Source organism: Pteropus alecto, unplaced genomic scaffold (assembly GCF_000325575.1).
Source record: "Pteropus alecto unplaced genomic scaffold, ASM32557v1 scaffold87, whole genome shotgun sequence".
Lineage (NCBI taxonomy): Eukaryota > Metazoa > Chordata > Mammalia > Chiroptera > Pteropodidae > Pteropus > Pteropus alecto.
This window is the reverse complement of record NW_006443225.1, coordinates 11,772,717-11,790,660: the sequence shown is the minus strand read 5'-3', so window position 1 is coordinate 11,790,660 and position 17,944 is coordinate 11,772,717. Positions and strand designations below refer to the sequence as shown.

Here is a 17,944-nt window from a genome sequence, read left to right as displayed (position 1 = left end):
AGAGGGTTGCTAAAATATAAGGAAAGACGTCTGAGTCCAGATTGCTGTTACCAGTCATGGAGCATAAGTATCTGTCCACTATTCTCCCAATGACTGGGCGTTTTTTCTTGGAAAAACTCTAGCCGGTGTTTTTGCATGAACTGCAACCTACAGACCAACGTCTGAATGGACTAAAGATACCCATCCTACCTTTGCCTCATTTCAGAGGAAACAGCCACAAGCAGTGAAAGCATCAGGCTCGGTTGACACTGAAAGTCCCACCACCCCTTCACGAAGCCAAGGGTTGTGTCAACCAATGACATGTAATAAGACACTGCTGCTCTTTTAGTGTATTTACTTATCTACTCACTCACGTATCGATTTATTTTAAAGCATAATTCCTTCGATAAATAAGCCACAGACAAAGCCAAAGAAATTAAGTCTACAAATACCAAAGCATATAATCTGATATCAGAGGCCTATACTCAGAGAAGCAGAAGGTGGGTCTACGGCGGAAGAAGAGTGAGGGCAGGATCTCAAAGACGGATCGGGACGAGATGGAGCCAGAGGTGATGCTCACTCGGCAAATCCCGACCGACTCATGCACTGACCACTGAGCTCTGTGCAGCGGCGTCCAGGCGCAGAGTGGGCCTGCTGCAGGGAGCTCAAAGTCCAGGCAGGAGATAAGTGAAAAGCAGATTGTAGCACGTAAGTGTGTTCTGAGAAGAACAGAGGAGCACAGAAAGTGAGGCAGCGAACCTAGGCCACAGGAGGACAGCAACAGAGAAACCGCCTTGGATGCAGCAGACTGGGCTTAGCCTGGCGAGAAGTGCGGGCGTTCGCTTGGTGGAAATGGAAGCGGTGGAGGAAGCTGGGGTGAGATTTCAGGGCACGGAGACGGCAGAAGCAAATGCGTGAAATGGAGGGACGCCAGTGAGTCTGAAAAACTCCTGTGTTGCTGGTGCAGAAACGCCCTGCTGATAAGTCACAAGAGATGATGCTGAAGACGTGATTAGGGGCCAGATCATGGAGCATCTCTGGTGAGGTTTTAGGAAGCTACTGAATATCTGCAACATGTGAGTGCCAAGTTTTCATCTAGATCCATCACACTGATGGCAGTGAGGCCTGACTGCACTAAGAGAGAAACAAGAGTATGGACGAGACTGGTTATTTGTTCCTCAAACCATTTCAGTATTTCTCCTGGGCACGTGAGCTGGACTACACCTCCCGGCCTCCCCCGCAGTTAGCTGTGGAAGGCGGGCACGTAAGGCTCTACGTTCCCACCTCTAGGCACTAGAAACCTCGCTTGTGATCCTCCATTCTACTTCTGCAGGACCCCAGAAAGGGCGGAGAAGAGAATCAGACTCACGACATATCTTAGAGGGAAAATGAGCAAGATTTGGTACTTAATTAGTTATAAACAGTAAGGGAGGGAGAGGAGCCTAGAAGGGTTCCAGTTTGGGTGAACTGGTGCCACCACCTGAGACAGAGCATGCAGAAGAAAGGTCACATTTGAAGAGATCTACTTAGATATACTGAGTTTAGCACAGCAGAGGGATATCCAAGTGGGGATATGCTTTAGGTTATTTTGTTTCAAAAGCATACACAGTTTGATAGGGAAATACAGTAAGTCCTCACTTAACATCACCGATAGGTTCTGAAACTAAACAAAATGATATATAACGAAACCAATTTCACCATAGGCTAATTGATATAAAAAAAATTAAGTTTCTACGGCATCTCATCATGATTTATACATATTAACATAAGCCTCTGACATAGTAATAGGATAAGGTTCTTTTCATGAACATAACACAGCAATAAACTGAAAACTCACTTTATCATTTTTGCTCCAAAAGTAAATCTAGCCAAAAGCAGTGCTTTCTTGAGTCCCAACCAAAGAGTTTCTTCTACTAATGGCCAAATTATAAGATCTTATCATAAGGCAAATTAACTTCTGAGATGTTAGTTTACTGCAGAAAAGTCTAAAAAAATTACTCTAGTGAGTTATGAATTAAGAGGTATGAAAAACTAAATCTTTCTCTCCCTCTCTGTACATAATTATAATGTAATATGTAAATATATATAATTACAATATATTACAATATATAAACATATAAAGAATAATATTATACATATTATTTCTCCCAAAATACACAAAGGAGCAATTTCAACTTTGATACAAATCTTGAAACTAGTAAAACTATGCTATCTAAAAAAACACAGATATTATAATATAATCCACTAGAATTTACTAGGGTTCTATTTTCTATTTAAGAGTTTTTAATATTCTATGACATAGAAAGGAAATTTTAGTGAGGCCATGGCATTAACGTGCTATAAAGGCGCCTAATTTTTAAAATTGAGAGATGTTTAAAAACCAGAGAAAGATAGGTATATTTTGAAGTCACTACTAAAACCATAAAGAATATACATATGTCTACATATATAGAATGCATTTATCAAATCAAAATTGTGATTGTGTACTCTCGTGACAACACCACGTGACAACATTTAAAAGTTTTCACTTGAAATATACCATTTTGACCTTCACGCCTACCAGAAGAAGGAGATACGATCGTGTCTTCCTGCTTTGGAGATGAGAGAGCTGAGGCTCATGGAAGTTTATGGATGTACCCGAGGCTATTCATCTCATAGGCACAGCAAAACCTCTAACCTAGGCCCTTGGAATACAGAAATCACTGCTTTTACCAAAAGTATGATACATGGCACTGTGCTAGGCTCTGAAAGGATTCTAAGAAGAACCTGGCCCAGTTCTACCTTTAAGAAGTCTAGAGACATTAAAAACTCAGAATGGCAATAGGCGTGTGTATTAATTAAGATGACATGAAACAATAAGGTTCGAAAGAGAAGAATGAATAAGATGCTATTAGGTGTAGATGTGACCTCCGTAGCAGGGACCCTGTAGAGAAACAGGAGTCAAATAGCAGCTCCTTCTACTCCGTGTAACCAGCCTTCCCACGAATCTGTGTGCTATGCAAGATCAATCCTTGCTCCTAATCTCACGCCCTCAGAACGCCTCAACCTCTCACAGAATGAGGATGAAGATGTTGGAAATAGGTTCCTTGCAATGTTAATGAATACTTTACTGTAATATTGGTTAGGAATTTCAACTATAATCAAGTAACTAAACTTACTTCGAGAGAGATTCTCGAGGGCTTTTCCCAGCTTCTTGCTCTCTTGAAGGATGTGGTTCAATTCATCAAAATCACGGCTTTCTGGTTTAGTCCGCCAGTTCCATTTAGAATGGTCTACTGACCTTGGCACTATGTTTAAAAAAAATGATTACTTCATGAGCATGCTACATAGTGATTAAAAAAACTTACTATTTATTACTACATGAAAGACTGTATCAAGATCAATGTACAGAATAAAAATGTTCATCTTGGAAATGGTTTTCTTGTGAGCAAATAAATAGTGAGGAAGTTTTAAAGCTGGGTTTTAAGAAATGTTTTAAATGAAGAAGGGAAGTGTGACAGTGTTTATAGAAAAAAAGAAAAGTCAGGTACAAATTTAAAACTAATAATTTCTATAATTTAGAGAAAAACACATAAGCAGAGTATATTTTGTATTATGCATTAGAAGCTTAAAAATAACCACTAACTTCTTCATCGGCAATTAGGATATATTTCTAAGACATTCTTGCTGTCTTCTGAAAAAACATAGAAGACTGAATACATGTATTTACTTTCATTTCCCTCTAACTGTCAAATTCCCACTAAAATTTTTATGGTAAAAGAAATTTTTTTTTTTTTTTTTTTTTGGTCAAAGAATTAGTTGAACAAGGAGAGAAGACATTATTAGACCAAAAATAGCAACATATTTTATTGGAAGATGCAAAATGAACTGATGAGTAGTAAATGGATTTAGAAAGCTAGAGAATATCGAAATCTAATCCCCGAAAAGAGAGATGCCCCAAAAAGTGGACATTCAGACCATTTAAACATTAAAACATCAATCAAGGAGGACCGATGATGAAGTAATGAGGATATAAAAACTTAATTGTTTTTCGGATTGGAAGAATTCATTACATGTCCAGTATAATTCAAGGCATATCATCACAAAATTTTACCACAGGGACAATAAAGGAAAGATCTTAAAAGCTTTCAGGGACAACAATAGCAAATTAAATTGTCATCAGACTTCTTGGTAGCAATGCTTGGCCTCAGAAGACAAGGGAGAAATTCCTTCGAAATTCCAACTGAAGATTGGAATCTTCAACTTAGAATTTTATACCCAACTCAAAGACCAATCAAGATACTTGTAAGGACTCAAAATCTATCTCGCAGGCGCTCTACTTCAGAAAGCTCCTAGTCGAAGTGCTCTACCAAGACGAAAAGTGGAATGACTCGGGATTCGGGGAACAGGTGACCCTCCACAAGAATAAGGAAAAGGAATCCCCAGAATGACGCTGAAGGACGGGCCTCAAGGAGACAGCTGAGAAAACAGCTGGAGACCGAGGAGCCAAGACGGGAGCGAGAGGACAGAGGCCATGAGGGAGGCTCTAACATCCTTCCGGTGAAATGAAATACAAAATAAAACGAGACAGGAATTAGAATTACTTGATGAGAGTGTTTCATAATTCATGGCAGGGTTTGGTGAAGCATTAGTGATGCATACATAAAAAAACAAAACAAAAATCAATGATTAATTCTAGAAACAAATTAATCATTGGACCTCTTATGGGTCTACTTACTGTGAAAAAAGGCTAATTAATATAGTCACACTAACATCAACGTAGAGTCTAAATTCAACCAACGTTTGAAATATCTGCATGACTACAGTGTAAGGATGAGATGGGGGCTGAGGTACAAAGCACAGGTCTCAGAAAGAGGTCAAAAGTTAAAGCCTCAAATCTAAAGTAAAAGGGAACCATGTAAGTACCTTGTCTGTTTAGATACGCAGACTTGTGCACCAGAAGAAACACCTAGAAGAGTTAAGTGTTTCCACATCAGAAGCTGAACACAGGGGAAGAACACTGTTGCCTTATAGCACATTCTACTTTGCTTTTTAAACTACATGTATCTTTGTTTTGATAAAAATAAATAATTTTTTAAATATATATATAATAAGGCTATGGGAAAGGCAGACTGTTAACATATTTTTTCAGCCACCTATTAAAAAAATAATCTGGCAATATTTATTATAATAAAAAATATACTGCCCTGATGACCCAGCAATCTTATATCTGATAAATTATAATAAAGAAATGAAAACATGTATTCTTATGTATATACTACACAAAGTTGTTTATTCTCGGGAAGTGCAAGGTATTAATTTGTTTATTTCAGCAAACAGTTTGTAGTGGCAAAACTCTGGAAATAATTTAATGTCTTTTAACAGCGATAAATAAATTATGGCACATTCACGCTATGCCTCAGTATGCACTTATTAAAGAGAATAACTTAGATCTAAGTTTATTAGCATGGAGATATGTCCACAATGCATTTCAAAATAATAAAAACAAGTTACTTATGAATGTGTACAGTTTAAAGCCAGTTTTCTAAAGCAAATCAACTCAAGGCATAGGGGAAAGAAACTCAAAAAAGGAAGCAGACAAAACTATGTTTGTACCCTATCCTTCAAAACACTTCTGTTAACCTTTATTGAATATTTTCTCTAATTTGTATCATTGAATTATCTAATTTTCCTAGCTATTACCATATAGCAGCAAGATTTCTCTTTTTTAATGTTACAAAATAAGAGCATAGATTTTTTTAAAGAATCGGTCTTCATCAATATTCCCAGATGGCCACCAGACATGCCTAGCTGCCCATCACCCCAAGCACTGCAGACCTACCACCTGAATGCATCGACATGAAAAAGCCAGCAGGAGAACTGCCTAGTCAATCCAGTGAATCCTGAGAAATTGTAAATTGTTGTTTAAGATAATTGAGCTTTGGGGAGGTTACATCAAGCACCATAGAGAACTGACACAACACCCAAGGACTTTCTTCAGCAAATTTCAAGAGAAACGAAGGAAAATTAAAAATATATATATTTTGTAGCTTGTGACGATTTGAAACACAATCGATATCCAATTTATAATGGGAACCAAATCTAGGACAACCAAGGCCACAGTATGATCGTGGTCTAATCAAGAACACTGGGTGATTTCAAAGATGTTTTTTATAAATAATGAAAGGAGATTTTGGAGATAATCAGCCCAGGATACAGTCTTCAGATGAGAACATCTCTAAAGGTTTCTGATGGTTTGAAAACCCTTACTTAGGTTATACTTAATCTTAAAACTCAGTGCTATAATTTAAACACATTTTTAAAATACATCCTCAGGAGAAATGGAAAACAGCAGAACGGTATCCACAACATAATATGACCCACATGAGGTGACAGAATCTGAGAGCAGGAGTCTGTGACATCACTACGGCAAAGTTCATCCTTAGTGCAAGAGGATGCCAGATGGGTGACTTCCACTGGTCCATACGAGGCAGCTACTCCACAAACCAGCCTACTATATACTGAGCAGGGCTAATTTGGAACAATTCTTTATTATATTAATCAAATTCTGACTCACTGTGACCTCCACCAAAAGTTTCTATCTATGAGTTAAAAATACATTTAGTGTCTCCTCCAAATGAATTTACCAATAAAACTGCCAATATCTGATAAGAATTCCTTATGTCTGTGATGATAAGAGATATTAGTCTCTAGTTTTCTTTTCCTGTAATGTCCTTGTTTTAACAGCAGGGCTATGGAGGCCTCATAAAATCAGCTGGAACACGGACTCTCTTCCTCCTCTATTTTGGGAAAGGGTTGCATGTGGTACTACGTCCTCTTCGAAAGTTTGACTTGCCCTGTGAAGCCATCTTGGCATGAAGTTCTCTTTGTGAGAAACTGTTTAATGGTCAATTCAATTTTTAAAAATTTATATAGGACATTTACATATTTCTATTTCTTGTTGAATCAGTTTTGGTAATTTCTATCTGTTAAGTAATTTATACTTTTCATCTAAGTTGTTAGTTTTATCAACGGTATTGCTCAAATTATTTCCTCATTTATCTTTTTAATGGCTTCAAAATCTGTAGTCTTTTCCCCTCTTTTACTAGTAATATCTGTAATTGGGTTTTCTCTTTTCTTTTTTAAATCAGTCTTTCTAGGTTTCTATCTATTATATTACTCTTTACAAATAATCAACTTATAGATTTATGGATTTTTTTCTGTACTGTTTATCTGTTTATTTCAACTTTATTTTTATCATTTTTTCTCAACATATCCTTGTTTTAAGTCATTATTGTTTATATTCTTAAAGTAAAAGCTGAGATTATTGATTTTATGCCTTTTTTCTCAGTTCAGGATTTTAAAGCTATAAATTTCCTCCTAAACACTGCTTTATCTTCATCCTCCAAATTTTGATGTTTCGTTTTTCAAAGTGTTGTCTAATTTCCTTTATGATTTTATTCTTCACTCATGGGTTATTTGGAAATGTGCTAATTAGAAATATTTGTAAGGAAATCTCTAGGTTTGTTATTATAACTTCATTTGAATTTAACACCATTTTGGCAGAAAACATACTCCATTTACTTTCAATCATTTTTTGTGGTACAGCATATGGTCTATCTTGATAAAAAAAAAGTCCCTCTGGAATCGAAAATTATACATATTTCAACTTCACTGAGTAGAGCGTTCTATAAATGTCAAGGTGGTTGCTGGTGTTCAAATCTTCCGCATCCTTACTCATTCTTTGGTTTCTTTGTTCTATCTGTCTGTATCTCCCTCCAGTTCTGTAAACTTTTCCCTGCATGTCATTGGGGACCTTGTTATTGGGTCCTCTTTATCTCCAGTAGACCCTTCATCTTGAATTCTACTTGGTCTGACAGCACCAAACCATTAAGTTTTTCTGTGCTTAGTATTTTATACCGTTTGTGTTTTTATGTTCTAAATGTGTCTTCTAACAATCAGTACTTTTTATCTAGCATAAAAATCTTTGCTTTTTAACTGAGATGTTTAGTACTTTTACATTTACTGTAATTACTGACTCGTTTGTACTTAAGCCTACATCTTAGTATTTGATTTCTATTATTCCAATCAAATTTTTTATTCATCTATTCCTCTTTTCCTGTCTTTGTTTGGTAGGATGAATCATACTTTATTTTAGCATCTTATTTTAACTCCTCTTCTGACTTTTTAGTTATGTCTTTTTATGTTTTTTAGTAATGCTTTACATATTATACTATGCATCTTTAATGCATCTTTAATGAATAGTATATATTCAAAAGATATTCCATTACTTCAGGAACAATTTAATATATTTTGACAATATATTTCCAGTTAATAAAGTAGGTCACCTGAACAGAAAGAGATCTATCATCAGATGCCAGACCACCAGCAACGTTCCATGGCTTGGCAGCATCCTGTAGCAGCAAAGGCTCTGCAGAATGAGGAGCCGTTAGGATTCTACCCTCAAGTTGACAAGATGCAGGATGGACCTCTTTATAAGTAGTAAATCTCTAAGGTTATGGATTATCATTGGGGGTGTGTGAAGAAAAGTGGTAGAGAGGATGAAATGGGAGTGTGGGGGAGAGGGGGAGAAGAAGGGAGGAAGGGAGGGAGGGAGAAGAGAGAGTAAAAGATTGATCAAAGGTAGAAAGGGAAATGTGAGATGAGGCTTGGTTCATTTCTTTCTTTTCTGTCTGTCTGTCTGTCTTTCTTTCTTTCATTCACTCATTCATTCATTCATTCATTCATTCATTCATTTAAATAATTATTGAGCCAGGTACCATGTTGAACTTTACTGTGGATATGGTTGTGAACAACACGCATTCATTCATTCATTCATTTATTTAAATAATTATTGAGCCAGGTACTGTGTTGAACTTTACTGGGGATATGGTTGTGAACAACACATGCAAATTTTAAATTTGTGTACTCAAAAAATGTTGGGACCTAATTTTATAAACTAAACTGGTTTATAAGAACATGTGAAGTTTTTAATACTTCACATAATTCTCACAAAAATGTTGTGATTGACACGACACTCTTTACAAGTATCACTAGATAAACTTAAGAGTTCATTTCAGTCACTTTCATAAATGACCCAAATTCCGATTCCAGTTAGCACACGACAGCTTTTCATAAATTTCAAATATTTTCTACTTACTCTTTTCTCTGTTGAAATTAAAATTAAACCTCTCTCTCTGTAACAAGTACAAGATATTGATGTGTAATAACTGCTTTCAAGCTCTCCTGCCTTCCAAGAATAACGGACTGCTATAGGCTTCTAAGCTATTTGGCGTGTTCACACATACGGGGTGGCAGCAGAGCGCGGAGGGAATCCAATGGCTAGTGAGGCGGCAGGAAAGGAGACGGGACATTGAGAGAAAAAGGGTACTTACAGTGAAAACAGAAAAATCCAGGTTTTAGTAAGAAGAAATGAGCAGAGAAATCGGGGGTGACGAATTTTATAAAATTTTGTTAACTTTAAAATACAAACCTCCTTTGCTTTCTCTCTAAAAGATGTGGTTTGCTTTCACATACTTTATTAAACACAGGGCTGGTGATGCTTTGAATATGACACAATGCTGCCACTGATCATGAGAGGCGAGGGGACCACTCCAGGCAACTTACATTCTTAAAAGATGACACTCGAAAAGGTCTCACTCGATTGCACAGGCTTATGGGTATGAATGAGTAGATGTAAATAAAGCTCAATGTTAACACTGACGTGAATATGAAATTAATTTGTATTAATAGCCAGAAATACTGGATTCAAAGTTTGGCTTCAATTCTTACCTTTTCTTCATTTTGTTAATAACACAGACTTACAGACACTAAGTAATTTCTGAATGACAAACTTCCTTACATGATCTGGATTCTGGTGACGGTGGAGAAATATTAGACACAGCAAGGTCACTTTTTGACTTTTTTGGCTTCTTTGTGTTTAATTGCCAAGGCTTATCGTAGCTTCTGAAATCCCTTCTTGTTCCTTTAAGTTCTGTTAAAACAAACAAACAAAAAAATATATATATATATATTAATTCGATAAGTGATTTCACAATTGATGAAAAACTAAATATATGAAGTCATCAGATATACTCAGCAAATCATATAGGTCACCTTATATAAAAAATAATGCTAATATTCAAAAGTATTTCTTGCTTGATTTCCCCTGTAAATTTTAGTTTTGAGTTTGACATGAATCAGCTTCTATATTAATATAATTGACACCATGTTAAAATGTGAAATTACTTGAAAGACTTTTTAGGCATGGATTATCATTACTTAAAATAACATTCCTTAAATGATGTTATAGAATAAAACATTGTATTCTGTTGTAAATAAAAACAACTTAACATTTAAGTAAAATTTACTCACTGCTGTTATCTCATCCATTATTCACTACGACATATAAAACCAATGATATTCAACTAAATTTCAGCATTCATTTTTTTCCACTTCTCCATGCAAGAAAGATTAATTCAACCAACTTTGTTGAAAGTTATAGTTCCCCTTCAAAAGTGGTCAATGTCATACCAACATCCAAAATAAATGATCTTTCCAAGAGTTCATCATCTTAGAAAGTTTCTCTTAGTCTTCTTGTTTACGAAGACAGATTCTTCTTAAGGACAGTTTCCTTCTGTCTTCTTGGTTATGTTTACACGTTTTCAAATTATTCTAGTTTTATGAATGATTCATACACCTTTCTCTGGCTACCCACTTATAAATACTAAACAGACATCACGATACATTATGTGGGTTCCTCAAATGTTCATAAGGTTGCACTTAATGAGCTACAATCCAATATTTTCTTCCTCCAAAAGCAGCATAAATAGTCTAAAAACCTAGGAAGAGAAACAGTGGTGTATGTTCTGCCAGAAGCCAGGAGGTATTTCAATAGATAAGATTAAAACAAAAGATGGGCCAATCAGAAAAATACTGAAAGACTTCCAGACACCCACAATGACTGCCCCTATCTCAGAGTTACCTCCTTATGTTGTTTCTCAATCTATCAGAATTTTTCTTTCTATATCCACCCCAGGACCACAATTTCTTCTAATGCAATTTAGTTAAAGGAATAAAGAATCTTGTTTATAAAATATAGCATCTCACGATACAAATAAAAGCTAAAAGGAGCCAGAGGGGAATGATATATTTGATTTTGAGGCTTTTTAAATTCTCCACTACTGACAAGAAAAAAAAAATCACATTAATTAAAATAACCACGCGATAATATTGCTCTTATTTAGTTCATTGAAAAGAGATAAGATACAGAAAGTCACTCATCAGTTTAGCAGAGACCCACAGGATTCAAATGAGACTAGACATTTTAGTAGCAGCCATGATTTCTTGTTTCTTCGACCATTTTTCAAAGGATTCAAAAAGATGCATGCTATATATTGAGGGGACAAATAAGAGCTCACCCACACATTTACTGATACACCTAAAACTAGATAGAATACTCCTTATTTAAATTTAAATATGTAGGAAAAAAACCACTTTAAGAAAAAAAAATTCAATAAAAAACAAGAATGTAATGTTCAAGATACAGAGGAAATTCATAGTTTTAGAAAAGATTTACTATGAAAAACCTTCAAATTCTAGAATGTGACAAATGTGTCTCCTAGATAAAAACAGACAGAAAATGGATTCGACGAAACAAAAAGAAATGGAGAAGATATAGGCTAACCAAACCAATGATAAAAATACAGCCACAGCCAGGAATTAAAAAAAAAGTAGATAAGGAAACACTGACAGGAAACTGAAATGCAATGTCAACATTTAAATTTGTGTTCAAAGCCAGAAAGAGAAAACTGATACTGCAGAAAATTGAATCAGCGACACAGAGAACACGCTTGACAAATAAGTCTCCCCAGAAGTTAGTCAATAAAGAAAGGCAAATACATGTGGAATGAAATGAGAGAAATGAAAAACGGTGAAAAACACTCAATTTACACATAGCTGATTTTCCGGAAGAAGAAATCAAAACAAATATAATAGAAGCAACAAGCAAGAACACAAGAAAACTGTTGTAGGCTTAAGAGCTGGGTTTGCTGACTGAAAGGATTCTCTGCATATAATGACAAGTTAGACAAAGAAACCAACGCCTAGATGTGCTTCGGTAAAACTTCTGAATATCAAAAATAAAGCAAAAACAAATCCCATAAGTATTTAAGGAGAATACTTAGAATATCTAAAAAGAAATAAAACTGAGGCTGCTTTCAGGTTTCTCCTCAACAATATTAAATGACAGACTTTTGAAAGGTTTTATACCCAAATACTTTGAACGCTGAGACATTTTCTCGATAATGAGAACATGCGCCAAAAGAAACAATTCGACAAGTCCAGGTTTAAACCGGCATTATTTACTGTCACCCGAATTAAAATTTCTTCAGCTCCATTCACACCAAAGGGTTAAGCTGGGCTTTCCTTCTCCCCTTCTGTCATACTCTTCCCTCCAAAATTTTCCCCCCTTACCCTCTGGAACACTGATCACCCTGTAGTAAAGTCACTCTTGCACCCTCAAATCCGGGCTTTCCCGTCTTAAGAGCCACCTCCTTCTTCCCACCAGAGCCCAGTCCCCTGCCGCTTCTGGAACGGAGGGCGCGCATCCCTCCACGTGGCCCTGGCCACAGGCTGGGCTCCCCCTGTCCACCGACATTAGGCTGAAAGCCCCTCCCGTCTTGGGGCTCATGCTGCCATCCACGCCACTCGCCACGCTTCATTACGGCCACCCTCCTGCCCCCGGGCGCTCTCGCAGCCTCACTCAGACCTTGGCACTATCTCCCTTGACCTGGCAACACCTTGGATAAAACCCTGGCGAGTGACCTCCTGGGACAAACCATGTGTTAAGCCTCCCACTTCCTGGTCCCTGACTCTGAAGAGCTCGACTTCCCCGCTGCTTAAGGCACTCCGAAACCGGGGCCACCCTCGGGATCTTCTCATCGCCTGGAGTCATTCCGGCCCCCAAGTCTCAAACGGCACAACCTGCTGTCCTCCTGCACCTCTCACACCTTCACGGCACCTGCGCTGACACTGGCCTCCGACAGGCCTCTGGCTCTCCGATCTGCTTTTATGTCTAAACCTTTTTCGTTCCTTGCTCACTACCCTCTCAGGCCAGACCACGTGCTTTGATCACTTGCACGATTTGCTCACAAAAGTCCTCAACTCCTCTGCAAAACTGTTCTTCCACCCTCCACCCGGACCGCGGCACGACCCCAGTCCTGTCAGTCATTCTAACTGTGTTCTCTCCTCCCTGCCTCTGATGGCACTTCTGGGCACCATCAGGGAAAAATCGCCATCTTGCTAATGATTTCCATGATTAAGTCATTCGTTCAACTCCAAATAGGCCCCAGAACTGCTTGACGGTCTTTTCTTATTTTCCTTTTCCTAACTCTTTTGTCCTTTCTCTTGGTGACTTTTCACAACTGGCATCGCTCACTTCGATCTCCCCTATCCGTGTGTCCTCAGCAAACCACCTCACCTCTTAATAAGCACACAAAATTCTGGCATCAGAGGTGATTTCCCACTGGCCTTGTCCCAGCCCCCTCACTCAGTCTACAGATAGATAGAAGAACCACTTCTTCTATACTTTTGCTCTCGTGGTTTTAATGATTTTGTGTATGGTACTGAACATCTCATCGGCGACTCCTGCCTTGACCTATCCCCAGAATTTTAGACTCATACTAACTGCCTGCTAGAATTATCCACTAAAATGCCCCACAGAAATTCAAGTTCATCAGTAGGACTGGACTTACTGTCCTTCATAAATTTAGTCTTGTGTTCCTGTCTTGCTTTATGAAACGAGCACTGATGCCTTTACACAAGTACGCAATCTGGGAGTCATAATAATCTCCTCCCCTCTTTCGCTCTCTCTAAACAGTGAATCGTTAAGTACTTGTGCTAGTCAGAATTCTAAGATGGTCCCCATGATTTTGTCCCCTGATGTTATGCCTTATATAATTCTTTCCCCTCGAGTATGGACAAGATGTTGGATTTGCTTTAAACTGATAGAATATGGTAAAGGTGATGGGAGGTCAAAACTCCAATTATGTTGTGATATAGGACTCCATCGTATTAAACTTGAATTAGGGAAATTCTCTTGCTGGTCTTAAAGAAGTAAGTGACCATAATGTGAGAGCGCCACATGGCAAGAACCTGTAGGTGGCATCTAGAAGTTGAGAGCAACCCGGGGCTGAAATCCAGCGAGAAAACAGGGACCTGAGTCATTCAGCTGCAAGGAAGTTAATTCTGCCAACCACCCAAATGAACTGGGAAGCAGGTTCTTATTCCAGAGTCCAGAACCATGCAACCTAGCTAGTATCTTGCTTTCCAGACTTGTGAGATTCAGCAAAGGATCTAGTTAAATCGTGCACAGACTTCGGATCTATGGGAACCGTGAGACACTAAAGGTGTGCTGATTAAAGCTGTAGAGTTTAATATATGACTCTCTCTCCAGAAACTATAATTGATAAATATGGGCTAATGTGAGCTCCACTGGGCTCATAAATGTTCACCTGGTCTGCCTTAACATCTTTGTACCTACAAAACCAGAGTCCATACCTGTACACTTTTGCTACTTAGAATCTACACGCAAGAAAGTAAGGCCAGGAAAAACCAAGAGTCCCCTCTCTTGTACGTCCAAAGCTCATACCCTAGCTTCTTGTATGCTGCAAAGGAGCTATAAGCATTTAACTCAAATCCTTCATAAAAAGAAAAAAAATAAGTACAACTTAGAATAATTAGCTTGAATTCATACATAATGAAATCTTTCCATGAATATCTGAACTTTATTTCTATTAAAATTTAATATACAAAGTCTCATATTTTCAAACATAACACATAACAATATATTCAAGAATATTTTATGACAAATTTGAACATATAGGTGAAGTCACAACTCAAAACATTAAATCTTAGGTAACAACCCAGATTTATCTCATTATAATCACAAAGACTTTCATAAAGTTTTACATTAAATATATCAAATTTAACTGTAAAATATAATTTTTCATTTACCTGATGTTTCACTTTCTGCCCAGAGAGCTGCAGATCCAGATAAAGTTCTTTGAAGCTGCCCACGATTTCCTTGTTTAGACTGAAGATGGTCAATGAGAAACGGGATTGGCTGCTCGGGTGTTTCGGTGATTAACTTGGTCATTAATTCCTGAAGGCAGAATAGAGCATACGTTTACATCTAATAATAATGATGAACACTCACGCAGCACTTACAATATTGCCAGGTACTGCTCTGTTTTATATACACCGATTAATTTAATTCCGATAACAATCTTCTCAGGCATATACAAGTTATTATCCTCATTTTGAAGAAACTGAAAAATAAATTATCTGTGTTACACAGTAAACACATGGCAAAGCCAAGATGTGTTCATTTATTTTTATTTTTATAACTGTAATTGGCCAAAGACGATACTGTAAATTTAATCTAAATTCTTTTAAAAATTATAGTCTATGAATTTAAAATTTAGGATTACTATTTTGAGAGATGTCATTATAAGCTACAGTTTTGATAAACCTCGCCATATAGCTTATATACCAATGTTATTTTTCCTTCTTAACCACATATAAATATCCTGAAATGAAAAAAAAAAAATTGTGTTGGAACGAAAGAAACAAGTCTCAGAATCACAGAAACCAGAAAGTGTCTTAAACTGGGCTCCAAACAAAAAAAAATTCTCTTTCTCCAAAAACTCTGATGGATACTCATTCTTTCTTCTTTTTCTTACTAAGTTAAGCAATGGAGATTTCTCTACCTGCCAAACAAGCTGCTCCATTTTTGGACAGCTCTAATGATGCCCTAAATTGGGCATAAATCTGACTAAGGGTCATGTCTACACACTGTTTTTTTTTTTTTTTTTTTTGCCAGTCAGGAACAGCAAAGAGCAAGCTCCAATTTGCGGTCAGCTAGAAGGCCTGGATTGTTCTCATGTGAATCGCTGCCAAGCCACACGGGGATCATTTTGTGCTGTGGAAGGGCGTCTGTGAACTTGCATGCACCACTTTACATTCCTATCAGTCACATTTCATTTTGTTGGATTTCGCCCAAAATTCTAGTCTGTGAATTATCATTTTAAGTTCAGGATCTGTGAGAGGCAGCGGTCCTTGTGAACAGGCCAAAAGATCAGATACTCGAGTGCTGACAGAAGGGATACTGGAAATAAATTTCCCATTCCGCTGTCTTTTTTTGTTGGTAGCCTACTGCCTCTGCCTCGAATGCTCTTCTCTCAGATGTTCACGCTGCTGGCTCGCCATCATTTGTCTCCCGTGATAACGTCTTAGATACCAGATTTCAGAAATCTTTATCATTTCATTATTTCTTCACAGCATTTAGCACTCTCCAGAACCATCTCATTTAATATCTGCTTATTCGTTTTCTACTCCTTCCCTACGAGAGCACTAAGAGCAAGGACTGGCCTAGTTTAACTTCCATTCCCTTCCTAGAGCCTGGAACTCTACGGAGCTCATAGGTGGTGCTGAATGAATGAATGAATGAATGAATGAATGCTTGGCTTATAGACCGCAGGTAAATATTAGTAACTAAAGTCCCTCATTGTCCTAATAAACAATAATTAAAGCATCCATAGATTTCTTAGGCCAGCAAAATATATTCTTCAAATCTATACAAGAAACTACTTTCGTGATATCTCAGAGATACTTGTTGACATTTAAAATAGTCTAAAAACACACAGATTTAACTGCGTAGAGGTTAAATGTAATTCGCAGATGACAGGATTCCAAGGCGATCTTAGAGTCATGGATAAAATAATTCAAGGTATCTAAGAAGTATGCAGATAGAGTTGGAAGTAAAAGGAGCAAAGGAATTCTACCATAAATATATTGTGAAGAAAAATATTTATAAGACAAATGTAATACTTTCTTTTATATTCTGAAAAACAGGTAGGCAAAAACCCATTGACACGGGGCTTCTTTATTTCCAGTATTTAAAGTATCTATTATTATAGTCATAACTAAAGAGCTGATTCCTCTATTGTGGTAATTGCAGGGTTCAAACCCCAATTATACATCACAAGAATGCAATTTAAAACATTTTGTAGAAGAGATGAGTTATATTCTATTAAATTCATTGAACATTACGAAAGCTATGAAAAAATGAGAGAGAAAAATAAATAGGACTATCTAGATTATTCTTGTCACAGAGGGCTGGGCACGCAGATAGAACAAGATCAGGTCAGACAACAGGGCTTTCAAGCCACAATCTCTATCCCGAAACCTTTTAAGATTTCATGCACTTTTCTTATTTACCTTTTGAATTATATGGAAAGTTTATATGGGTATTTTTTCCCCTTTTTACATTGTCTTTAGAAGATGGACAGAGGCATAATATAATCAGTCAATTTTTTAAAATATCATCAGTCTAATAACTAATTTTGGATATCCTTATATTCCATTAATGAATATATGAAAGTAAAGACAGGACAAATCCAGGCATAAGCAAAATGAAAACAGTTAATGTTTGCAGTAGGGTATGCTGGGCATCTCGTGTGGGCAAGAGTCTAGTTTTAGATCATAGCTGTCCCTTGAACGACCCGGATTTGAATGTTCGGGTCCGCTTATGCACAGGCGTTTTTCATTATAGTAAAGTTTTGGATGAGTCTAAAGTTATATGGGGATTTTTGACTGGGGAGAGGTGCGCCCCTAACCCCCTTCCCCGCAGACTTTTTTCATTATAGTAAAATTCTGGATGAGTTTGAAGTTATATGGGGATTTCTGACTGGAGAGAGGTGCGCCCTAACCCCCTCCCCCGCTTCGCTCAAGGCTCAACTGTACTGTGAGAAGAATCACCCGGACACCCCTCAGTCCCTGTATCCACTGGCATTAGAACAGGAATGATTCTGAGGACTCGCACCTGACAGAAACCTCTTTCTCAGGCATGAAAACTTAAATCTTTAGGTTTGCAAAGACGCTCCTAGCAACAAAAAGACTGATATCTCCCTGCCCCACCACGACG

The 17,944-nt window shown here is 37.3% G+C and overlaps 1 protein-coding gene across 1 annotated transcript in view; it reads right to left on the bottom strand.

The window, feature by feature from the left end:
- The window catches only part of CUNH8orf34 (chromosome unknown C8orf34 homolog), a 273,032-nt gene that overhangs the window by 212,906 nt on the left and 42,182 nt on the right, over positions 1 to 17,944 (bottom strand). The window contains 3 exon segments of the mRNA XM_006924083.1: positions 3,138 to 3,266; positions 9,821 to 9,952; positions 14,974 to 15,121. Of these exon segments, the coding sequence (XP_006924145.1) occupies positions 3,138 to 3,266; positions 9,821 to 9,952; positions 14,974 to 15,121 (409 nt within the window).